This window comes from Carettochelys insculpta, chromosome 14 (assembly GCF_033958435.1).
Source record: "Carettochelys insculpta isolate YL-2023 chromosome 14, ASM3395843v1, whole genome shotgun sequence".
Lineage (NCBI taxonomy): Eukaryota > Metazoa > Chordata > Testudines > Carettochelyidae > Carettochelys > Carettochelys insculpta.
The window spans coordinates 23,645,357-23,671,806 of NC_134150.1; the positions used below are offsets into that span (position 1 = coordinate 23,645,357).

The following is a 26,450-nucleotide window of genomic DNA, read 5'->3' on the forward strand; positions in this document are numbered from 1 at the left end:
TTTCCAATGCTTTTAGGATGACAATCCATCCTGGACAAGACAAGCAATTAATTATGCACATGGAGATATCATGGGATTTTCACATCTTTATTTTATGGGATTTATCTATTTTCTATTCTTCACTATATTAAAGCCAAAGCAACAAAATATAGTTGTATATTAAAATCATATTTTTATCACATAATAACAAGGAAAATGCTGAAATCCATAGCAATAGCGAAAATCACTTCCTAGCATTTTCATTCTAAAACCCTATTTTCAGTCACTCGTTAAAAATTTTTTCCAGGATCAGTCCCTGGTCAATGGGGAAAAAAAAATCCCCCCTCCTCCAAAATGAGTAAAAGCACTTTTCTGGTCATTATAAACTATTGGTTTGGTGTAGACAAATACATAATGTTTAAAAACAAAAGATAGACAGTTACATAATATATAACTCTTTCACACTAGATTATGCTTTCCCCATTATGACCTTGATCTTGCAAACAGATATTCCAGTGTGGGCCCATACAGGCATGCAAAATCTGACTGTAAATATCTGTTTTCAGCACTGAATGCTTAATGTATAAATATACACAACATATAAGATTCAATGACAATAGAAACCTAAAGAAAATATATTAATAGCATGTAAAATTTTACATTTGCTGTGCATTTGGAGTACTCTCTGTATAATACCTACCTCTGTGGGTATAGACAAAGATTTCCTTATGGCCAGCTTCATGGCTGTTATCATTTTCATCACCAATTGTTATGGTCAAGGTGTTTGTAGCACTCAGAGATGGATTCCCACTGTCTCTTATAATTATTGGCACATGGAACACCTTCTGCTCTTCTCTGTCAAAGGACCTCAGTGCTGTAATAGTAGCTGTGTTATTTCTGTGGTCAGTAAGAGAAAAATCTAAAGAATTGTGATAATCAGGTGGCAGCAAAAATGTAAATGGTGGCCCATTTTCAACACTGTCTGGATCTACAGCATGCAGCAGCTTTGATGTATGGTTCATATACACCACCTGAGGTCCCAAGACATTTTCCCAAACCACAGGCATATATAATGCCTCAAACGTTGGCTCATTGTCATTAATATCTAGCAAGTTAATAAGGACTGTAACACTTCCAGACTGGGCAGGAGTACCTTGATCTGAAGCCTGTATGATTAAGTTATATTGCTGAATGACTTCACGATCCAGTATACTTGCAACAGTCACATGACCATCTGGGTCAACTGCAAACTGCCTGATAGGATCTGAATCTGATTTAATAAAATAGATAATGTCCCCATTCAAACCAGAATCCTCATCAGTGGCTCTGACGGTGGTGACTGTAGTACCCACAGCTATGTTCTCAAAGAAAGGGTTTGTTTGGATAAACTGAGAATTGAAAACTGGACCGTTGTCATTACAATCTTCAACTTCAATCAAGCAGGTTGCAACACTTGAAAAATCAAGATCTTCCACTTTAATTGTGAGGTTAAACCACCGTTCATGCGGTTTCTCATAATCCAGTTTCCTTTTCAATCGGATAGTTGCACACTGACCTTCTTTGTTACTTTCAATGTAAAACTTCTGCTCTGGATCTCCCCCAGTAATGCTAAATCTTAAGTGAGCATTTTCCCCAGTGTCTGCATCTGTAGCTGACACTTCCAGAACTTCTGAGTTGATTGCACAGTCTTCAGGAATCACTGCCTGCCACACTTCCCGAGTAAATTCAGGTATATGATCATTGACATCTGCAATCCAGACAGTGGCAGTACCAGTGCCTGTCAATCCACCACCATCACTTGCCTCAACAGTAAGGAAATATTTATCACTCTTCTCTCTATCCAGCATTCCCCCCGCTACATGTATTGTGCCAGTATTAGGATTGATATAAAATATGTCTCTATCATACTCAGTGACTACATTGTCAATTATCCTGTATGTCAAAATTGCATTAAGACCTACGTTTAGATCATCTAAATCCACAGCTGTCATTTCCATGACCAAAGTGTCTGCAGGAGAATTTTCAAAGACACTCCCACTGCAGTCATCAGGCATGCAGGTAAACATGGGGGCATTGTCATTTATATCCCACACGTTAATAATCACATCTGCAAATCCAGTAAGCCCTTCTCCGCCCTCATCAGTAGCCAACACAACAAATCTCCAAAGTGCTCTCTCTTCTCGATCGAGCATCTTCCGTGAGTAAATGCTGCCTGTGGTCTCATCTATTGTGAAGACATCCATTGCACCATGTCCATGAAGAGAATATCTCAAATCGCCTTCGTCCATGCTGCTATCAGGATCATTTGCTACAACCTACCAAGGTTTTGCAAACACATACATCATGTTAATGACAGAATATGTAATTCCCGATTTATATGCCATTGGCTACTACATCTTACCATATAGACACGCTTCCCACTATAGCAGTAAAATTATCTATGGTTTCCTTCCTTAATTGTATAGCAATAATTGAGCTACAGAATATAAAAAGCTGGTAGATTCCAATGCTAGACCAGCCCACCTTGTTAAATGTTAGTGTCAAAATACTTTTCTTCAAAAAAAAACCTGCATGTTTCTCAGTGATGAAATACATTTTCTTCACAAAACTGGATTTCACTGACATTACAGTAACAATACTAGAGTAACCCATATTCTTCTATTGAAATATCACTAACATTTGGAACTCCATGGTACCTGAAGTATGAAGATGGGTAACACATCCACGTCCACTTCTTCAATCACACTTCCATAGTATTCATTCATAGAGAAAACAGGAGCCTCGTCATTTTTATTCACAACATTGATTATGGTAATTGCATAATCTTCCCATTTACCATCAGAGGCCAACAAGTGAAGTTCATACATTTTCACATCTTCATAATCCAGTGGCTGAGTAATAAAGATGGCTCCTGTTTCTGGTTCAATGTCAAGTACTCCATCAGTGTTTCCAGCTGTGATCTGGTACCTTAATTTTGCATTTGCTCCTATCAATCCCCAAGGAATATTAAATAAGATAAGTATAGTTTGAGTGCATTGAAACATACATTTACTCTGTACCTCTTCTACTAGTAGAAGTGTGAGCATTATTAATCATGTTCTATATCAAATCACACCAATCATTTCTATGCTGATGAAAATCCATTCAGAAAGACATATCTCATTGTCAAAAGTTTCTACGGCTTAACTATTATAGGAGCATCAGTATATAATTCTGTAATGAGGTGGTGCATAGCCAAGTAAAATATTTGCAGCCATTCTTCTATTTCCAATAACTATAGTATCTATAAGCTAACAAAATGTTTCTTGAACTAATGACGGTGGACTTAATTTTGCTCTCACTTAGGAGCCCCTCCTGTTGGGAATAGGAAGGCCAAAATAACTGACCAAGCGCACAACTCGTGACAACTACAATAAATGGTAACCTGCTTATATCAATAAGTTAGCATCATAAAATTGTAGAAACATCTCATGAAAGAGTTCTTATTCCAAACTCAGGTTCACAGTTCAAAATTCCACAGACTTTAAGGGCAGAAGGGACAACTGTGATTGTTGGTGGTGACTGGACACTTAGCATAATAAATGATGGAGAAAATGAAGTAGGTTCAGAAATTAAAAAAAGGAAAAGAACAAGTTAAAAAATTATTTAGCCATGTTGGATGTCTTCAAGTCACTAGGACCTGATGAAATACATCCTAGAATACTCCAAGAGCTGAGTGAGAAGGTATCTGAGACATCTTTACAAAGTCATGGAAAATGGGATTGAGTCCAGAAGACTGGAAAAGGACAAATATAGTGCCCATCTATAAAAAGGGAAATAAGGAAAACCCAGGAAGGATAATGGAGCAAATAATTAAGGACTTCATCAATCACCTGGAAGACAATAAAGTGATAAGTAACAATCTGCATGGATTTTTAAAGAACAAATCATGTCAAACCAACCTGACAGCTTTCTTTCATGGGATAACAAGCCTTGTGGATAAAAGGGAGGTGGTAGATATGGTATACATAGATTTTAGTAAAGTATTTGACATCATCTTGCATGACTTTCTCTTTAAATCAACAAGGTAAATACAACCTAGACTGGGCTACTACAAAGTGGTGCATAATTGGTTGAATAACCATTCCCAGAGAATAGTTATCAACAATTTACAGTCATGCTGGAAGTGTTTAACATGGGGTTCCATGGGGATTTTCCTCATATTTTTCAGGAAGAAGGGTGCTTTCAGGAGGAGGGTTTGTTTTCGAATGAACCCTGTCTACACTGCTTGTCCTCCCCCTTCCCCGAAAACAGTACTTCTGGAACAGCAAGTGGTTGCCCTTATGCAAATAAGGTGCATGATATGTAAATTAGCACGCATCTCATTTGCATTTCTGATCAGCCATATTTGCATTCTTCATGTAGTGTACACATAGCCTCTACAAGGAATAGCGCTTATTTCAAAATAAGCCACAATGCATCCAATGTCTCTGTTTCAAAATAGGGCCTATGTGTGTAGACTCTGTATTTCAAAATAGCTAAGTGCTATCTTGAAATGCATTTTGTGTGTAGCTGTGTTATTTCAAAATAAGCTATTCTGGAACAACTCTTCTGGAATACCTTATTTTGAAATAATGCTGCTGTGTAGACATATTCAAAGGCTGTGTCTATACTACAGTGATCTTTTGAAAGATGATCTTCCGGAAGATCTCTTCTGTAAGTTCTTCTTTCAAAAGAGCATGTCAAGACACAAAAAAGTTGACCAAAGAACAATCTGCTCCTTGGAAAGATGGCATCCATGCAGCTCCCTGCTCTTTCGAAAGAGCAGGCCAGGGATTGAAAAATGCAGCACCATAAGGACCACTCTTTTGAACAAAGTGCCCCCAGAGCATCTATGCATGCTTTTTTCCAAAAGAATCTTTCAGAAAAAGGCGCTCTTCCTCATTTGGGAGAGGAAGAGGACCTCCGGAAAAAGCGCCATGTTTTTTCAAAAGGAATGTGTGTGTGGAAGTTCTGCTTGTTTTTTCGGAAGAGGGCCTGATTTTCTGAAAGGACTTGCTAGTGTAGATGTGGCCAAAGAGGATAAATCAGTTTCACTGAGATTCAATCTGACTTATTCTAGTAAAACGGGAAATATTTTTTATCACTGCCTTTCCCTCAAATAATCTAAACTAAATTTGTATGTGCTGGCACAGAACTTATTCACCACCATCCCACATTAACATATTGCCTCTCAGAATAGAATTCTTTGGCTTTATGCCTCGCAACCCCATTATGAAGTAATATTCATGCCCTGTCAATTTAGACATGGAAAAGCTTTAAAATGTAAAGACAAAGACATTTTCCCTCCTAACACCACTAAATATGTCTTAGTGTGCTGAAATTAACTCATTAATATTTTAGACACAGCTATGGGGAATTCCAGTACTTTACCTTCATCTTCATCATTAGCACTGACTGTAATGACAGTAGAACCCACATCCTGGTCTTCATCCACATTAACTTCACAGACACTCTGAGTGAAGACAGGCTTGTTATCATTCACATCACTGATAAGAATGCGCACGTAGGCTGTGTCTAGAGAGAGAGAAGAAACAAGAGATTAAAATACTCAGCTCTGCCACTTCTGTCAGCTACAATTCCTTAAACTGTCTAGCTGTACGTTAAATGAAGACGAATATGCAGACAATACAGAAACAAACCCTTAGGGTTGTGGACAATTTATATACCAACATTACTCAAAAGCACTTGGGTATCAAATGAATGTCACATCCAATTTGTTTAAGCAGATAACATGTGAATAATTGATACCCAATATGGCAATTGTACAGTTTTAAGTCACAATTTTTTGTCCTGAAGCCACAAAAGCTCAGTTTTAACTCTTTGGTTAAATACAGCCAATGTGATTTCTTTTAAAGCCTCGAGCTTTTCTGTTCAGCATTTCATTAGTGTCCCAAACTGAGTGCAATACGATATGCAATTCTTTGAGAAGACTGTGTATTATTCAAACTAGGCTTGCATCCTATTGTATTGGTAGTTAGAAACTACTCTCTAAAATCCACCAACTCAACTATGAGGTGACAATTTTCTTTTAATTTCAGAACTGCAAATTTGCCTGGTCATCACATTAAATATTTCCTTGAGTTCTGAACAACTGACCCAGAAAGAAAAGGCAAAAAAAGAAAAAAAAAATCCTCTTTTGCAAGTGAGGTTGAATAAAAAAAACCAATTAAAATTCGACTGAATGGTTTTCTTTTTCAGGCAGAGAGCTAAAAATCACACTTGATACACTGGTACATTTCTTACCAGAGTTTGGCTGTCCATGTTTTCCAGGACGAGCAGATTCAGAACCATCAATTGATTTTACTTCCAAGAGATAGGACCCTTTTTTCTCTCTATCAAATACTGAGGTACTGTATATGGATCCTGTCTGTGAGTCCAAGTGAAAACACGCATAGTCCCCATTACGGTCATGTAACAGAAAGTAAGTAATCTGAAAGGTCAAAAATAAGATGATTATGCCATACTTCCATTCTTCTGGACAGCTCAGATGTGAACAAATTATTCAAGAAAGAACAAAAGGTCTTGTAGATAAAGCACTGGGCCAGGACTCAAGAGATATGGGCATAATCTGCAATAGTGCGACAAACTCCCTGTGTAATCATAAGCAAGTCACTTAACTTCCTTGTGACTATAAATAAATCGGAGATAATCCTACGTATTTTCTTCCACCCTTTATCTATCTAGACTGGACGCAGGCATTGCCTCTTACTACAGGCTGAACCTCTCAGGTATGGCAACTCGTCGATCCAGCAACATCCACAGCTGGTATGATTTTAGTTGTCTAGATGTCCACTTAACATGGGTGTGGCCAAGTTTCCCATGGTCCCACAAAATTTGTTTACAGCCACCAGTCCTGGTTCTCTGTGTTCTGTGCCATTATTTAGCTCTGATTTACTCCTAAATGTCTTCTAAGAGCCCAGTAAGCAATGGAAGTGTCAGTAATGCTGCTAGACAATATTGATCTCCCATGGTTCAGCAAATTTTCTGGTTTGGCACTGGTCAAGTCCTGAGGGTACTGGAGAAGACAGGAGCAACCTGCACAGAACTATAAATTGCTTAATACAATGAGCCCCAGTCACAGCTGGAGCCTCTACATGCTACTGTAACACAAACAAGTGTGAATTTGAACTAAGAATATACTAAAAATTATGAGCCAAATTCTGATATGCATTTTATGTATGGGTGAGTCTTCCTGACTGATGTGCATCCAAGAATAACATCTGTCTGTACAGACAAGGCAAGATTTTCGGAAGTGCCCACTGATTTTTGGATGCTTTTTTTCTTGGATGCTCAATTTGAGACACTATAGAGGTGCCTGACTTTCACAGAGCAAATGGTCAGAATTTTCTGAAAAAAATCAGGCATCTTTCAGGAATCTCACGTGGGGCATGTAGAAATCAAGCAGGCCCAACGTTATTAGGGACTTCTGAAAACCTTTGCCATCGACAGCTTTCTTAATCCCTATTAGGAAGGTAAAAGGTGTTCTGAGAGCTGTTGTATAATCTATGACTCTTCAATTCTTTGCTTACCTTGCCATTCTGACCCAAGTCTAGGTCGGTGGCAGAGACTTGAAGAATAAATGTCCCAATATCAGCCCCCTCTGTTATTGACACTTCATATATTGATGACGTGAAGAAAGGGACATTGTCATTGACATCTAAAATATTCAAAAAGAAGAGCTTGTTATATACAATAAAATGAAACTGAGAATCAGAAAAGATTTAATAAGTCTTTTAATAGGTGCTATTATTACCACGTTACACACCCGTTATATTAACACGGACAGTAGTGAATGCTGCCAGAGGCACTGCAGCAACATTCTGTGCCCGAACCTTCAGCACAAAGCTCTTTGTTGTTTCATAATCTAATGGCTCAGCCACTAGGACTGAAACAGAACCATCCTCTCTGTTTGGAGTCAGATAGAAACGAACTGGCATGTTGGTCTCTGGAACAAGTCCGTCCTCTAGATTATAGGTCACACGAGGGTCACCCAGGGGAGAAGTTGCTTTAATTGTCTGTACAGTTGAAAATATTCAAATAATCAGTTTTGTAGAGACAGAGATTTGTTTAATACACGTTATTTATGCGCACCCTCCCGCAAAATTCTTCAAAACTTTGTAAAAATGTACTCTTATTAAAAGTACCTCTGCATTATCAGTCAGGTGAGGGTCAATCAAAGATTAACGCTAATCACAGATTATGAGATAGACCAGATAACAAGTCTGAAAAATCAGGGCAGGGTAGTGGCTGTGGGGGTAATCGGAGCCCTGAACACCAGGAGCATCCCTATAAAATTGAGACATCTTGTAATTTACTATATATAGGGTATTTTACAATTATTTTACATTGTTGTGTTAAGCTTCTGGTTCTGTGCAACCAAAGAGAATGAGTCTGTCAATATAGGAATTTATATTGTAGGCCCTTTAATTAAGCCATTAAGAAAGTCCTGATGAGACAGAATCTTGTATTTCAAGAAACACTTAAATAGATGTTTTTATTTACAAATACTAAGCTAAGTTCTGTTGTCACAACTGTCCAAATCTAATAAAGTCAAGTGGAGGTTGTACAGATATAAATGAAAGCAAAGATTGGCCCGTTATTTTAAACCTTCTCAGAAAGGAAAATGACAGCAGACCAGTGGACATTTCATTTTTTAGGAATGTAAAAACAATTAACAATTTTAAATCAAAGATGCATTGCTAGGTATTGCACAATCTACAAAAAATAACCTACCACAATGGCTGTATCTCGTGTGGTATTCTCCGATATGACAACTTCATAGAGGTCTCTTTCCCACTGTGGGGGCTGATTGTTTGCACTAGTAATTGTTACAGCTAGTTCAACCTTACTACTCCTGCTTCCTCCATCTGTGGCAATAATCTCTTGAGTTATTAATGACGTCTAAGTTAAAAAAAAAATTACATCATTTCGTGAGCGAGTTTTCTGATCAGGCGTTGAGTTTGTCACTAATTTCCTCTTCAGAAATGTAAGTCAAACTTAAAAAGCTTAGTTTGTATAAGACTTTTTAAACAATGTGCATTTTTAAAAGATTTTTTTCCTTGCAAAAAACACCACAGAAGTACATGGTATGTACACATTATCTGTATAGTTAATGCACTGTAGCATGTGTGTACTTGCATAAATCTGCACATGCTGGGTATATACTTTCATACACAAGGTGTGGAAGGAAAGGGGGTAGTTGCCCCACATTGCCACAGAGCCCCATGTATGGCTCTGTGGGAATGTGGGGAAACCAGGGCTGACTACCTTTTCATCTTTGGCCCTGCCCCTTCTGGAGCATGGAGCTAGGCCGCCCTCCCTGTACACACACACACGTACACACAATTTATGCGTATGTGAATATTTTCAAAGCCGCTCTCCACAGTTTTGCACGCCTATAAGTTAACATACCAGACGTTGCAGTGAGGCAGGCCTGTTGATGGGATGCAGGAAGGCAAAGGGGGTAACCGCCCCATGCCTGGTGATTCAAAAGGATCCAGGCCCAGAGGCCACTGCTGCCATTGTAGCGGTGGTGGTGGCTGCCAGAGCCTTGGACCCCTTAAATTGCTGTGCCAGAGCATCACACTGCACAGTATTAAGGGCTGGAGGGTGCTCCAGGCTCCGGGCAGCATTGAGGGACAGCTGGCCTTGGCACTGCCCCTTCTGGGAGAATGGAGTTGAGCCCCCTACACGCACCATGTCCAAGGGTCTGCACAAGCTGTCAACTTTATTGCACTGAGTTAGTTAGTTAGTTATAGACACTACTAAAGATGTCAGACTGCTGGACTGGCACTCATTTTAAAAAATAAAATTGATTTGAGGCAGGAGTCCTATTGTCCTACTGCTATTTACGACGAGGTAGGACATAACTGACATCTCGCTGTGCACATGTGAATGAACAGACAGACAGTCAGAATATCTAGGGACAAATTGTGGCTGACCTTAGCATAGGTCAGCGTTCCAGCACTGGAGAGACATTCTCCACCCCAGCTCACCAATTCTGGGGACAGCCCTAATTTGGGAAGGCAAGAGGGCCCATTAGCCCAGCTAGAAGCTGTCATGGCTCCAGAAGGAGAAACTGTACATGAGGTGATGTTAGAATGAAGGCACTGAACTGCCAATATGCGTCAGACAGGGGGTGCTAACAGAACTGGGCCAGGTGGGAGTGGGACCAGTTTCACACTCCCAGAAGGCACGTGGCTTTAGGTGGAAGAGGCAGGGCTGGAGACAAGTCTCTCTTCGCTAGCCATTCACTGCCCTCTCGTGTCGTCCCCGCCCAGCACTCTGGTGGAGATTTAAAGGGCTCAGGGCTCTAGCCATGACTACGGCCACAGTAACAGTGGCAGAAGCTGGAAGCCCTGGGCCCTTTTGAATGGTCAGGCCCCCAGGCAGTTGCCACCTTTGTCCCTCCTGTGTGTGGGCCTCCCACTAGATCAGAAATGCTACTTGGGTGCTTCACCTCCTCTCCACTGCTCAGGGCATGACTGCCCCAAAAGACGGATAATTTGGCCCACACAGTGCATACTGAATAAAGATACTGTTAGCACATTCACATATCTTAACTGTTCCCTATCAAGAAAGTAGTGTCCAATGGGCAGCAATGATTTCATTAATATAATAATCCCCCACTGTACATTAGAAAAAGCTCAACCATGTCATTCCATGCGGTGCTGTACAATTTGAGACATTCAAAATACAAGTCATTTCTTTTCCCACAGAAGTTTAAACTTTATCAAGCAAACGTTCTTCTTTAATGTGCATTTCAAAGTGGTGTAAAGGAAGCTCCCACTCAGACATTGGACCCAGATGCATGGGAAGGGGAAAGTTCTGCTGTTTGTCACAGCTAATTGCTTGACACACTTCAGAAGTTCTTATCCTAAAAGATCTTCCGATGCAGATCTGCTACTGAGACTTGTAGGACACTCAGAAACAAGAAGAAAGTAATAATTCAGGTTTACTGGGTCATTCTCACAAATTTAAAAGAAACAGCCAGTATTTTTAAACATGGGCACCTAAATCTAGGCATCTAAACCCACTTTAAGACTGTTTTGTTTAGGTGCTTAAACATGGATGAAAGCCCCAAATTTTAGGCATCCAAGTTTGAAGTTTGCTCACAGTACCTTCATCTGTGGATGGAATATCCATGACGGGCAGCTGAGTATGAACCCCAGAATTGTATAAGGCTCCTCACAGAGGGTTCACAGTAGCAAACATGCATGTGTGAGGAAGAAGAAAGGCACAGATGGCTGTACCCTAAATTTGTAGCTCCATACAGAAGGCAGATACAATTTTATTGTTACTGTTCTCTAAACTGGGAGGGTCAGGTAGAGGAGGGGACATGGCCTGGATGCTGCCAATTCCCAAGATTCTACAGAACTAGCCAGGCTCCAAGGAAAGTGCATGTTGTACCTGAGATAAGGGTTGGTTGACGTATATCCAGCCTGTGGTAGGATTCACTTGGAAATATGCTGGTTCTTTATTTGCTAGGGAGAATGTTATCACAGCGTTTGAACCATAATCATCATCATGGGCTGCAACACGAAGAAAACTAGTCCCAATTTTTGTGTCTTCTCTTAGAAAATCTGGCAAAAGGAATGCAGATTTCAAACTGACATTTAATGCACTGGAGCAATATGAGCATTTCCTTAAAAATATTAGAAATACTTAAGGAAAAACAATGAGAGTTACACTTTATCCACACTGTAGCTATACCATAAGAATCAAATTGGGTGTCCTAAGGAGCTGCTATTCATTTTGGAGAAGCACAGGGGTTCCCAAGCACCAACTACCTTTATTTCAAAATTACTAAAAAAATCAAATTATCAAAATTGAAAATCGAGAGAAACACATAACTACATGGAATCCTTAATTATTTTTTTCTCTTACAACTAATTAAGAGAATACCAAACCAAAATATGAATTATTGATGACTGCTATTCATGAGACTAGACTCAGTGGAATAGTTAGTTAACTACTTAACTGTTGTCTCTCCCAATTATCAACTTCGATAATTTGGTTTGTTTTCATTTAATAATTTTAAAAATATATGGCACTGGAGCCCCCTTGTCTTCTCACATAGAGAGATAGAGGATCACATTTTAACTTGTGCTACCAAATATGGATGGAACACTATTCTTCTGAGATATTCAATTTTCTTTAATGCCTTCCTAAACTTGTTTTATTGATTGAATAGGTACTATGTATGAATGAATGATACAGTTAAATAGTATTTTAATTGACTGTATGAAACCAGACAAACACTCCGGACTAAATTTTCAAAAGTGGCCTCCTAAATTTGCAAATAAAACTTGATTGGAATTGTAAATCAGGCAGGAAGACAATTAACACAAAAGGGCATGAAATCCTGTGAAATAAAGAGGATCTGCCAAACTTAAAATCCATGAAAATCCAGAGATGAACCTGAAACCTTTTGGCTACGTCTACACTAGCTCCCGCCTTTCAAAAGGGGGATGCTAATGAGACACTTTGGCAGATGCTAATGAGGTGCTTCCCTGAATATGCAGCACCTCATCAGCATAATACTAGCTGCGGTGATTCAAAAGCGCCCCTTTCGAATCGCATGCCCCCTGTGTAGATAGAGGCCTTTTGAAAGGACCCCCCCAGTCTTCGAAAGCCCCTTATTCCTAAAACCAAATAGGAATAAGGGGCTTTCAAAGACTGAGGGGTCCTTCCGAAGGGCCCCTGTCTACACAGGCTGTGCGCAATTTGAAAGCAGCACTTTTGAATCGCTGCAGCTGGCATCATGCAGTGCCTCATTAGCATCTTCTGAAGTGTCTCATTAGCATCCCCCTTCCAAAAGGCGGGGGCTAGTGTAGACATAACAATTGTGTCTTTATTTTCCAGCATAAACTGGACTCCAGTCTTTCAGGAAAATACCATATTACTCTCATTAATCTTAATGAGAGTTACATATGCTGGTGTGAAAAGATACCAATAATAAAGCACTGTGGGTAAAATCAAACTCTGAAAAATGTGCAGTGCTCAGCACACGATCAGATAACTCCAAATATCTCTGCTTTGTATTTAATATCTGATAATTAGACAATGCTTAAATCTGATTGACTGAAGCATTATGATATGGATAAATTACGGATTTAGATTATTTTAACATATATATTTGTTCAATATATCACAACATTATGATTGATTCACTAGACTAAAATATAAGCAGTACTTCTAGCACTTCTCCATAGGTCCATAGAATCTCCTTTATGGGCTGACCATTATGCATGCATGCATAATTACACAGATTTTTATTTTATGTTTTGTAAATTCTCATACCGATCTACAGTACAAATCCTACCTTAAAAAGAATATACATTTTTTAGAAAGCTACAGAAAATGCTTTTGCGCACAACTTTAAACCAAAATTGATGATACTGTTAATGACTAATAAGCTGCAAAATGCATTCTTCCCAAAACCTGTTATTGTCTTTAATAATAAATTTAGAATCATGAACAAAACTAACAAACCCAAAGGAAACTTAAATGGATGAAACTCAAATGTTAAACAGGAAGCATGCAACCAAAACATATTAATTGGAAAACAACATGAAGTAATAGTAAGGGCTGATCTTGAAACACACATATTATTAACTTGACAGAACTGAATAATCTATAGACATCTATAGCTGAATAAAGTTATGATGTGTGTATGCTTTTGCAGGAGCTTGTCACATACTAATACTAAAGAGGGACAATGAGTCACAATTTTGCCTAATACCATCATGTACACTGTTTTATATTTTGATAATCTGACTGTAGTTGCACAGTAATTTTGCTGATTAGGTCTTGAGGAGAGCAAGGAAACCAAACCAAAAATCTTAGACATCAGGTAAGCTCACACTCAGGTACTGAAACTCTATCCAATGACTCTCAATTACATTCATAGCGGGTGTTTTCAAATTTGGGATCATTGTCATTTTGGTCCAGGATGACAACATTTATCTGACAGATCCCAATGAGGGGTTCTGCAGCCTGGTCTGTCGCAGTCACCGTAATAGGATATTCCCTTTGGCTTTCTCGATCAAATCTCTGAACAGTTGTCAAGACCCCTGAAAACAGATTAAAGAGTTTTAAAACTATGTATTTCATTAAACACACTTTATTTTTGAAGGCATTTAGAGTTCTTTTTTCTTTTTGACTGTCAAGTGGCAGAAAAGAACATTCTAAGCTACAATGTAATGGGCTAAAAATTCATCACTGATGTAAACAGTGTAAATTGCACATTGTGTTATAGACCTCAATCCTGGAAAGTCTTAAGAATTTCAGAAGCACTGGTCATTTATCTAGGTTGTTCAAAAGAAATTCAGTTGTTAAGTAGCTGCAGAATCTGACACGTTTTATATGTTTTGCACAACTGGAATCCCAAACTAGATTTGCATGCTAGAAAATGTGAATTTGCAAAGTATGTTTTCTGTTACAAAACCCTGAAAAGTTTTGCGGTTTCTCCTTCTAGAATTTCTTTACTCTTTGCAAGAGACATTTGAAACTGTCCTTCAGGTGTCATTCATATTTTATAATCTGATCTTCATATAATGCATATTTTTAATCTATGAATTAAATATAAACATCACACAGAAGTACTTCTATACTTTGAAGAAAACATAAATCCTAGTTAAAGCTCAGAATTGTTATGGAAGTAAAAGTAGCGGTAGATTTTTTCACGCAATACTACTATTTTATTTTGATATCACAAGATATGAGTCTTTTGCTACTTAAACCAGTAATATACCAGTATTATAAATACACTGACTTCCAAAGAGTTCCTCTTGATTTACACAAATGTAAATATGATCAGCTTATAGGCCAAAAGGTTCCAAGATTTGTTTTACCTGTGTCAGGATGAATACTAAATGCTGGCAAGGCACCATCTCTATGCATCATGCCATATTTCACTCTACCATTGGCTCCTTCATCAGCATCAGTTGCCTCAACCTGCAGTACAAATGTTCCTGAAGGCTGGTTCTCCAACACAGAAGCATGTTCTCGATAATACTGACACTAGGGAAAATACTTAAACATGTTACATCCCATTTTATTTAAACAACAAAGAAATTATTCAAACATTCTGAAATATTCATATTTACTATTCCTGAATATATCTTAAAAAATCTGCAACTTCACATTTTACTTTGTGATTTTTAAGATGTATGAAGATGCTTACTGGCCATATTTCTTGGAAGCAAGCAAAACATTTAGACAAAGTTGCTGCTCTCATATATGCCTCTAATTTTAAGTTTTTTCTTCTGATAATTAACACTTTGTATAGAATGTACTCCATGCTGCGACTTTAATACAATGCAGCATCACTTTTTAAAAAGCTTTTCATACAAGATTGCTTTGCCAAAAATGGGTGAAGAATATCTGTGTCTGATCTTTAATGACCACAGGAACGGTAGATGACAACGAAAAATATGCAGTGATGTTTACCCATGTATCTCTGCAAACTACCAAGCTCATAATATTTTAGCAAAGAAAATTTTTAAGCTAATCAGCATTGCTGAAAAAGCAACTCTAATTTATACTGCAATCTCTCATAGAGCAAAATATCTACATTAAATTCTTTATATTAATTATTTAATAGAGATATTAAAGGATGTAATGATAGACAACACATGTATACTCAATTATAGAGCACAAGATAAAAATCTTTTCAATCTGTCTCCAAGATAAATCGAGATCCAAATTCTCAGCCAATTAAGGAAGTCTGCATGCTTTACAGAAGCATATTTTATTATTATAGTAAATTCACTCTGATTGTGATATTATCTATTTCAACTAGAAATAAGGCTTGTGGTATATAACAACTATTAATTTGACATGGGGAACCTTATTTGTTTTGTTAGGAACTGTGCCTGCAACTTTTCACATGACACATTGAACCCACTCAGCTCTTACTCATTAAACCTCATCATTTGAAATAACACACGACCTAATGTATTTACCTTCTGAAATATAGGCTTGTTATTGTTGATATCATCAATTCTCACAATGACCAGTGCTGTACTAGTGAGAGAATGAGGCCCACCAGAAGCATTATCATCAGCAGCTGTGACATTAAGTATGTATTCTGTCCCCTGAAGCTTAGGAAGTGGCCTTGAACAAAGTCGAATTAATCCTGGAAGATCAGAGATAATACATTTTTTTTTACTTTTTTTCACCTTTCTGATCATTATTATTCCTCCTCCTGTAGCACCAACCACCGCCACTTATGCCTGGTTTACACACAAGATTGCACAAATTAAAATAAAGGGGTTATTTTAAACCAGTTTAGTTAAACAAGTGCAATGACCTGTGCACATTCTTACCCTAATTTAATATCATACATGTGAGGAGCTTCATCCAAATCCATTAACATCAACAGAAAGACTCCCACTGCAATATGTGGCTTAGGACTACCAGAGGTGGAGGTGGGGCTGACGTGTTATACTGGTTCATCTAAATCATTTTCAAAACCGTAATTTTAAACTTTAAGCTGTATAGTAACAGAGAGGTAGCCATGTTAGTCTGTACTGCAACAAAACAAAACAACAAAAAGGTAGCACTTTAAAGACTAACAAAATGATATATTCGGTGATGACCTTTCGTGGGACAGACCCACTTCATCAGATAAATCTCATTTCCAATACAGCCTGACATTTATACATACAGAGGACCAAAAAAAATTGCAATAAAAACTGACAGATCAAGTACGTAGGACTGAAGGAGGGGGATGGGGTGGGGGGATGTTAAGTGCCCTGCCTGAGAAATTTACAAGCATCAAAGGAAGGGAAGCAGTCCTTGTAATAGGTGAGGTAATTGGTGTGTCTGTTCATACCACGTGTTAATGTGTAGAATCTGAATATGAATTCCAATTCAGAAATTTCTTGCTGTAATCTATCTTAAAATTCTCTTTGTTCTAGGACACTAATTCTCAGGTCTTTAACAGAATTGTCAGTGATTTTTCCATCTATCCCTTAGGCATTATCGCCCCCATGGCTCAGGGGAGGCAAGCCTTTGGCCATTAAACATCAATGCAGGCACATGAAAAATCTAAATTCACATAGGCTGCCATTTAGCAGCCCCCTGCAACGGTCACTCTGTGTCAGTTGGTTTCCCCGGTAACCTGAATTCATGAATTATTCATGATGGTAGGTTCAAAAACCAGGCCTCTGATTGGGCGCAGGTGGGAGTTTCTAGTAACTTCCACAGCCCGGAGGACCTGGTTGAGAACCACAGGTACAGAATTCTCATATGATAATCATGTCATACATATTCATAAGACTGTTCTATAAATTCAGGGGCCACCTACCATTCTGTGGCCCTGGGAGCTAGCTGTCAAAACAGCTGCTGCCGCATAAGGGAGCGTCGGTTGCTACGGCAACGTCCACTGACCCTTAGGCCAGCTCATAGAGCAGAAGGCTTTGTGAAGAGCTCCTGAGGGAACGCCGGTGGCGCCCACCAGCTGCCACAGTACCATCGCCACCCGCAGCCTCAGGGACAGCGCAGCGTCTGCGTCGAGGGAGCAGCAAGCGGACCCTGTGGTGGAGCGGCCAGGTGGCGAACTGGCCCCGCCCTAGTGGTGGGTACTGCGTACCTGGCTGCAAAGCCCAGGGTCTGCCACCAAGCAGCACCAGCACTCCCATAGCCTCCGCCATCTTGTAGCTCTGACGCCTTCGCCTGCTATACCCACCTGGACCATCTCTTCAGTAGTAACACCACCTCCACCATTCTAACTAACCTGTCTGACCACCGGCCACTTCTTCACTAATTATTCCAAACACCGGACTAGACCATTTACTTTAAATTGACTACTGGACTTGACCATCAACTTTAAATAAAGACTACCGGACATGTCACTTTTAATTTAACTGTGTATAGGCCGGGCCTAAAGGCCCAGGCTGGGTTTTTCTTGTATTACCAATGTAAATACTAACGTACATACCAAACATGTTTGATTATTAGATAGTATTGTTAGTATTAGTTGTTAGTTAGGATTGCTAGTAACAAGATAGTTAATTAATATAATTAATTTAATGCTTAGATAGGAGTGTAATGTGTAAGTAAAATATTGATTGCCTTACCCTAACTTCGTTGTTCCATTCTCAAGCTCTCTCTGTGACCCGGGGAGCAAGCCGTAAAGGACACCCGGGATTGCAGGGCTGGTGTTGGACGGAATACTGGGCACCAGCCAGGGGCCGGATTAGCAACCCGGCCCCAGGGATAAAGGTGGCGAGTAGCGCCTCCGCCTATCCACTGGTAGCCTGGGAATCTGAACACCCGTTCCCAGTTACCTTTTTCCTTAATCAATGCATATTTGTATATATTATAGCCTAGTACAGTGGTATAGTATAATTAATATGGTATAGTATAGTATAGAACGTTAGTTGTTGGTAATAGATAGTTGCAAATTTAATAAAGATAGCATTACTGTTTGTTCAGCAATCTCTGGCTCTCGCTCTCCCTCTCTTTCTCCCTCCGCGAGCTCCTTCCCCCTGGGTGACTTTAAGCGGGGCCTTGTGCGCTTGCATTGCCCCCATTGATGAGCCGTGCACCTCTCCTGCTCGGGCGGGTGATTGGGTCCCCTTTGCACCGAGAAACCGAGGATCCCTGCGACCGGCTCACCCTCCGCATCACGCGGCAGGGAGGGTACCTCCGGTAGCGCGACAAGAATGGCCCACTCCACTGAAGCGTTCACTGACTGGCTTCTGCGTATAGAGATTCCTGATGTCTGCTCTGTGTCCATTTATTCTTTGGTAAAGGTTTTGCCCAGTCTGTCCAATGTACATAGTGGCATGGCATTGCTGGCACCTAAAGGCATATATAATGTTGTTTGAAGTGCTCGAGAATGTGCCTTAGCTCTCGTAAATAACACAGTTAGGTCCAGTGATGGTATCTCCCGTATAAATTTGTGGACAAAGTTGGCAGGGGGCTTTGTTGCAAGGAAAAGTTCCAGGATTAGCATTACTGTGGTATAGCCTGTGATTGCTAGTGAGAATCTTTCTTACGTTAGGAGGTTGTCTAGAGGACAGGCCTGTCACCTAGGGCTTTCTGGAGTGTAGCATCATGATCCAAAATAGGTTGTAGGTTTTTAATGATGCGTTGCAGGGGTTTGAGTTGGGGGCTATAGGTGATGACAAGTGGTATTCTGCAATTGATCTTCTGAGGCCTATCTTTAAGCTGTAATTGCAAGTCTTCTAACTCTGGTAAAAGGGACAGACTTTTTTTTTTCCCCTTAGGGTAACATTATTTCTGCCAGTGAAACACAGACGTCTGAGCCAGCTTTCAAATACAAATTCCCCAATTAATAATAGACTATCCTACCCTGGATCTAAGGCTTCCTGCAAATACCCACAAGGTAGGTCTGCCTTTGTTTTTCAAAGCAGGTAATAATAGTACCTTAGGGCAAATCCTAAACCAACAGCCATCCCCAGTAGTTAGGCCAGGCACTGGGAACATGTACATTGGGGGAAGGAACCCTGACCCTGAGAGGCAACAGAACATAGGTGGAACCACTCCACGATGGCTACTCCAGTGAATGTCCGCAATAGCCTCTGTGGGGCCTTTTGCATCACGCACAAACAAGGCAGGGAGGCCCAGAGGACCTGCCCCCTATACTCTGGCACATAGATGTGCTAATGGAAAGCACGGCTTCTGGGGTAGCACTGCAGCTGTGGAGGCTGGGGCAGGATTTGTTCATCATGAATAATACAACTTATTACTATGTGTAAAATAGCATGTATGCTAATTTATATACCATAACGCTGCTTATTTCCCTATGGGTTTATTTCAATTAAGGCAGTTTTGTGTCTATAAAATATTTATATTAAAATATTTATTTACGTTAAATAAAATACATCAAAATGGCTGGCTCTCCCCTACATCCCCCCAGTTGCATCACCTGGTAGGCAGAGACTGCCAAAGTAAGAGATAAGAAGGGTCCATTAAATAGGCACATTAGACTAAAGCAATCTCAAACATCTGGTGAGCAGCTGCCACTCTTTTGCACCAACATCTATCAATCATGTTTACTGTTTATCTGGCATAATAGAAATTGTGACCAGATCAGTGTCACTCACTTTGCTTGCAAATGTCTTGTCTTTGCTGCAGCATTTACTTTTGACACATAGCTCAGCTTCACCTGGGCGCCTCTGTGAAAAGAGGGTATGACTATTTCTTTGACGTTATCTCTTAAATTAATTCACTGAAGGCTAGTGCACACATCGCTTTGATTTCATCAAACTAAGCATAACCAAACATAGTACTGAATCAAGCTGCCACACCTAGATTAAGTTCCACAGCCACATAAATAATAAAAACAAAAAAGTAATCCAGAAGCATTCATTATATATTCTCATACATGTATTTAGTGAGCCTGAGGGCAGATTTTTGAACCTATTTAGGAATACAAAGAAGCAGATAATCATATACTAAGATTTTCAGAAACACAGAGGTGCCTGACTAACTGGAATCAAGGGAGATAGGAGCGTTTGAAAATCCCACTACGTGCCTCTGAACCTAAACAGCTTTACATTGTGTCCATAAGAGCCTGCTACTTCCATCTGAAGTTAGGATGGGTTACAGAATACCAGCACGTTCAGGTTTAATCCCCAGATTTACACTGCAGTTTCCTGCAGCACATTACATGTCATATCTTTTTGGAACATTTCTGTTAAGTTTGAAATATGTTCAGAACTGTAACATTAATATTACAAAAACACCATTTGCATTGAAATTAAACTTTCATGCTAAGTGAAACCCTGTGACAGTGAAATGAACAGAAGGGTCTATGACAGCTCACTTCCTTGTGCTCAGCTGCCAATTTGCAGAGATGCGGGGTCTCATTCTGGCAGCAGCTGAATGTAGAATAGCTTCACTCAAGTTAATGGATTTAAACTCCAGATTTAAACTGGTGACACGGAGGTCTGAGTTTGGTTTTCTCTTTCTGACTCAAAATATCAATTTTTGTTTTCTCACTGGGTAAAAATCAAACCAATCCCATTAATTTAAAATCGACAAGCCAGCTCTCAATGTGTGCTTTTTATTTAAAATGAGGTGGCCATTGTTATTCCTTGTTTGGGATTTTAAAAGTAAGTGATAATACTAAAGGGTGAAATAAAATACTATTGCAGAATGAGGGCCTAATCCTGTAAACCCTTCCACATGCATGTGGTTTACTCATACAAGTTAACCTACTGAATTAAGTGAGACTTCTCATGAGAAAGAGCTTACAGGATTTTACCCAACCCCCTGTGATATAGTCAGTCTATGTGGGATGGTTGCAAATTGTAGTGTACTTTTAGCTTAACAAAAACAAGAAGGAAGAGGCCTTTTTTGTGCTCTGAGATGTACATTACTGTGTGTCCTGTAAAAACCATATAACATGCTCACTGACAACATGCTCTGACAGGAAGAGGTACATCAGCACATAGTGTCTACGTTCCCTAAATCCAAAATTTAATACCAAATTGAGCATTTGCACAATGAGATTGAACACAGAGCCTGTTTTTCTGAGAGATTTACAATTGCCCCAAACACAGACAGATTTTCAACTTCAGCAGAGGTGAAACTAAAGGCCTGATTTTGCTCTGCATTAATCAGGGGAAACACACGTCAGTCAATAAAATCTATTCTCACTTATTCCAGTTTTGTACTACTGTCTAAGGTCAATAATGAAAATGCTAGCAGACTTCAATTCCAAATAAGTATCGGGGGTAGCCATGTTAGTCTGTATCCACAAAAACGAGAAGTCCTATGGCACCTTCTAGACTACCAGATATTTTGGAGCATAAGCTTTCGTGGCCAAAGACCCACTTCATCAGATGCAATGTAGTGGAGATTCCAGAGGCAGGTCTAATTATCCAGGCTCATGAAAAGGAGCAGGACCCAATAAAGAGAAAGTCTAGAGTTGACAAGGTCAATTCAGACAGGGAGGATGTGGTCCACTTCCAGCAGCTAATTTCAAATCATTTATAGTCTCACAGCCTATGTCTACACAAAACCCCAGTTTTGTCAACACAACCCGCAGAGCATCCAAACTAAAAATGTATTCTGGCGACATACTGGCAAAACAACTTTGCACTACCAGCAACAGCCTTCTGCCTCTCCTCCATGAGGCAAAATGCGTTTCTTGACAGAATATGTTGACAAAAAAAAGCCGTGTTGGTACTCTGGGGGGCCCTGGGACGACAGACAGGGCTTCTGGGTCACTGGGCAGCCCTCTGCTGTGCTTCTGGTTCCAATGGCATTACATAAGGCAGTACACAAGGAGCTCAAAAATCTGCAGAGTGGGGGTATATCAGCTTCTACACAGGCCAATATAGTCCGGGGAAAAAACCACAGTGGTGACAGAGAAGCTATGAGGCTAATTATACATCAACATAGACGAGGCTCTGAAAAGATGCCACTGCCAACAAAGGATGGTATCCCCCTAGAGCTCTCCAAAGCCAGAATCTTTAAGATCTGTGATCTTTGTAGTTGTGGCATATAAGCACAGATAAAAAGTCCAGACTGCTCGATAACCCTTCCAACACAGCTTGGCAGGCACAGATGGGTTTGTGCACCAATGCACATAAGCTTAATAGCAGAGGTGTTTTTGAGAAGTTTCAGCTGTGTGCTAGACACAGTAACGGAGATGAAAATATTTGCAGAAAATATCTTTGATGAAGGCAAAGGGAGCAATAATAAGAAACTAAATTAAAACATAGAAGGAAACTGCAAGCTTTTCTACACTGATGCAGGGACAAGAAAATAAGACTCAACCCAGAAGAAAATGTCACTCAGTGTGAGACAACAAACTGAAAATCTGCTTTCAGTAAAGGAACTAACAGCAGAATCCACCAAGATTAAGGCAGCCAGAGACATGACATCTCCCAAGGACAGAAAAGAAGTACAGCACTTTATAGGAACGATAAATTTTCTGTCCAAGTTCTATCTTTACCTGATTGCAGTAGAACCACCCATCTATCAGTTCGCAATGCAGCACGTTGATTGAGACTTCGTGGGTACTAAATAGTAAACACTTGACATGCTGAAACAAATAGTAACAGATGCCCCTGTCCAGAAGAGATGCATCTCAGAAAAGTGTGACTATGTGGTTTTGTTTTTTGGTTTTTGGTTTTTTTCCTTTGCAGGACCAGCCAGTAGCTTATGCCAATAAAACCCAGTCAGACTGAACATGGATATGTCCAACTGGAAAAAGAACATCTGGCTGTTGTATTTGAGGTACAGCAATTCCATCAGTACATCTATGACAACTCAGTAATAATGCAATTAAATCCCACTCCCCTAGAGACAACCTGAGCAAAGCCCCTTCCTTAGTGCTCCAGGAAGATTTCAGCCCATGTTGATGCAACTTCAGCACTACCAAAGAGATCAGATATTGTCCAAAGTGATTAGGTCAGGGGTTTGCAACCAAAATAGCAAGGAGAGCCAGTTTTTCAAATTCAGTTACAAAATCAATACTTCAAGAGGCACAATGCAGGTGAATACGAGACGGTCCTTAATAAATAATGTCAAGCCATACTTTTTGTCACCCCTATTTTAAGAACAACATGCACACAATGATTTGTAGTGGTTAGAAAGTTAAGTTAGCGCCAGCTGCAGGCTTTACCCCCCTCAACCCCCACATCTGCCCCCCCGTCCCCAAGCTTTACACCCCATCTTGCAAACTCACCCCCCCAACCCCAGGTTTAGCCTCTTTGTCCCCATTCCACCCACCCCCATCTCCAGGGATTTTCTGCCTCAGTTGACGAACTCCACATGCTGCTCCCCCCGCTGCCTCCTTCTCTGTGCGGCTGCACAGCTCTGGCAGGGGTAGGCTCGGCCACCCCTCCCCCCAGCTCTCCTGCAGGCCAACTTTTGCCCATGGGGAGCCCTACCGGCTTCCTTCCCCGCCACAGCTGACTGCGCAGCCTCAAGGGCTGCAGGTGGAGTCAATGGCAGCAGCGCTCAGAACCTCAAGTGGCTCCTCAAAGAGATGTATTCAGGTCTGGAGCTGCAGGTTGCTGACCCTGGGACTAGGTGTTAGCGGATAGATAGCATCAGTGACTTGGGGGAGGGAAATTACAACACTAAATCCATTAACATGCTGCACTAGCTCCCCAGTTTCGACAGCAAAGCTGATGGAAATCAAAGAGGCTACAGAGAAGGACATCCAACCACTGGCAATCAAGACAGCGATACTAACAGGGAGGCCAGATGACAAAAGCCAAGCACAAGTAGGAGCAGACCCGCATTTTCAGATTAAAGATAAGAGAACTATGCAGGACAGAATTCTATTTTGAAGGCAGAGAGCTGTCGTCCCTGCCTCATTATACAAGGATGTCTTGAAGAATCTACATGCCTCACATATGGGCATTAATGACTGTCTTAAGCAGATCCAAGAACGTGTTTACTGGCTAGGAGTAAATACACAACTACGCTCTGTGACAATATGGTGTGACGCCTGCGGGTCATATGAGAGCTGTCCATGCAATCATGGGAAAGCGGGAGAGCTGACTTATTCACCTACAGTGAAAAGCAATGCTTGATTACAATAGATTATTTATGCAAATTTTTAGGAGGTCAGTGCACTCCCTGATACCAAACAATAGGCAGTGACTGGCAAACGGAAGACCCACTTTGGGAGCTATAGCATTCCAGACACTGTATCCTCTGACAACAGACTCCAATTTGCCAAAGAAAATTTCAAGAAATTTGCAAGCAAATGAGAGCTGATGCATTCCTCTCCAACCAAGGTGGAATCAGCTGTGAAAAGAGCTAAGAGACTGTTACACAAGACTGTGTCTTGCGGTTCAGGCCTTCAGTATTCTGGCACACAAGATTACCTCACACAGGGTTGCCAAAATATTCCAGCACAGGCCCTGATGAGGAAAAGGACAAAACCCTGGCACCAACGAAGGCAAACCTGTTGCAGCGTGAAGTGTAGCAAGAACACTGAGAAGAAATCAGTGGTAGGAAACAAAAAGCAGGTAACAGAGTACAACAGGACAGCTAACCTCCACGCATGACTGTGGAGATCTAGCTATTAGAGAGACAGCAGAAGGAGTGGTGCAATAGCTTTCACATCATAGGAGGTGACTTCAGAAGAGGGAAAAGTGACAGACTCAAGGAGTTTAAGCTTTTAGCTTAACAAAAAGAAAGCTAAGAGGCCCATAAATGCCTACATAGGAAACAAACACTTAACAATGGGCTCTTCAATCTTGCAGAGAAAGGTAAAAAACACAATCCAGTGACCAGAAGTTGAAGCTAGACAAATTCAGACTGGAAAGAAGGCATACTTTCATTACGATGAAAACAATCAATGGAAAAATTTGTCACAGATTGTGAGTATCAGAGAGGTAGCCATGTTAGTCTGTAGCTTTGAGAACAACAAGAAGTCTTGTGGCACCTTATAGACTAACAGATATTTTGGAGCATAAGCTTTCATGGGCAAAGACAGGTCTTTGCCCACAAAAGCTTATGCTCCAAAATATCTGTTAGTCTATATGGTGCCACAAGACTTCTTGTTGTTCTCACAGGTTGTGGTGGATTCTCCACCACTCTCACTTTTTAAATCAAGACTGGATGTTTTTCTAAAAAAATGCAGGAAGTACTTTGAAGGAGTCCGATGGCCTGTGTTATATGATCACAATGATCCCTTCTGACTCTGGAATCTCTCTGTTCGAAGGAACAGAAAGTACTTAAAAGCCAGCAGCCCAAGAAACCCTAAAGAGATACAGTGCTTATCACAGAACAGAGGGAGAGAAAATCATAGGAAGCAAAACAAAAAAGCAGTCAAGTAGCACTTAAAGACTAACAAATTAATTTATTAGGTGGTTAGCTTTCATGGGACAGACCCACTTCTTCAAACCATAGCCATACCAAAACAGACTCAATATTTAAGGGTCAGAGGACCAAAAACAGTAATCAAGGTGGACGAATCAGAAAAAAATTATCAAGGTGAGCAAATCAGAGAGTAGAGGGGCAGAAGGGAGGTGGGGGGAAGTCAAGAATTAGATTAAGCCAAGTATGCAAGCAAGCCCCTATAGTGACCTAGAAAATTCCAATCTTGGTTCAAAATCACGTTAATGTGTCGAATTTGAATATCAAAGAGAGTCCAGCAGACTCTCTTTGAAGGGTGTTGTGAAAATTTCTCTTCAGCAACACACAAACTCTATAGACTAGCACGGCTTTCTCTCTGTTACATAGGAAGCAAAGCACACTGGAAAGGAGGAGATTGCATAGACACATAGTTGGCTAGACCTGGAAGACAGGTAACAAGGAAACAGAGATAGGTCACTCCCAGTATGGTCATGTGAGGAGACCAAACTATCTGAAAGAATCTAGGTCTGTGGTAAAGACAAGACTACTACTCAGGTATGTGTTAGCAACCTCTGTCTGAAGGAACATAGCTGGGGTTGTGAGGACTAACTGGCCATTTCTAC

The 26,450-nt window shown here is 40.3% G+C and overlaps 1 protein-coding gene across 1 annotated transcript in view; it reads right to left on the reverse strand.

Moving 5' to 3' along the window:
• The window catches only part of LOC142020714 (neural-cadherin-like), a 123,156-nt gene that overhangs the window by 47,557 nt on the left and 49,149 nt on the right, over positions 1-26,450 (reverse strand). The window contains exons 8-18 of the mRNA XM_075008822.1: positions 15,990-16,162; positions 14,877-15,045; positions 13,926-14,096; positions 11,431-11,603; positions 8,755-8,922; positions 7,787-8,036; positions 7,551-7,678; positions 6,265-6,451; positions 5,392-5,535; positions 2,676-2,965; positions 680-2,294 (exon numbers count right to left, since the gene is read on the reverse strand). Of these exons, the coding sequence (XP_074864923.1) occupies positions 680-2,294; positions 2,676-2,965; positions 5,392-5,535; positions 6,265-6,451; positions 7,551-7,678; positions 7,787-8,036; positions 8,755-8,922; positions 11,431-11,603; positions 13,926-14,096; positions 14,877-15,045; positions 15,990-16,162 (3,468 nt within the window). The remainder of the gene's footprint in view (positions 1-679; positions 2,295-2,675; positions 2,966-5,391; positions 5,536-6,264; positions 6,452-7,550; positions 7,679-7,786; positions 8,037-8,754; positions 8,923-11,430; positions 11,604-13,925; positions 14,097-14,876; positions 15,046-15,989; positions 16,163-26,450) is intronic.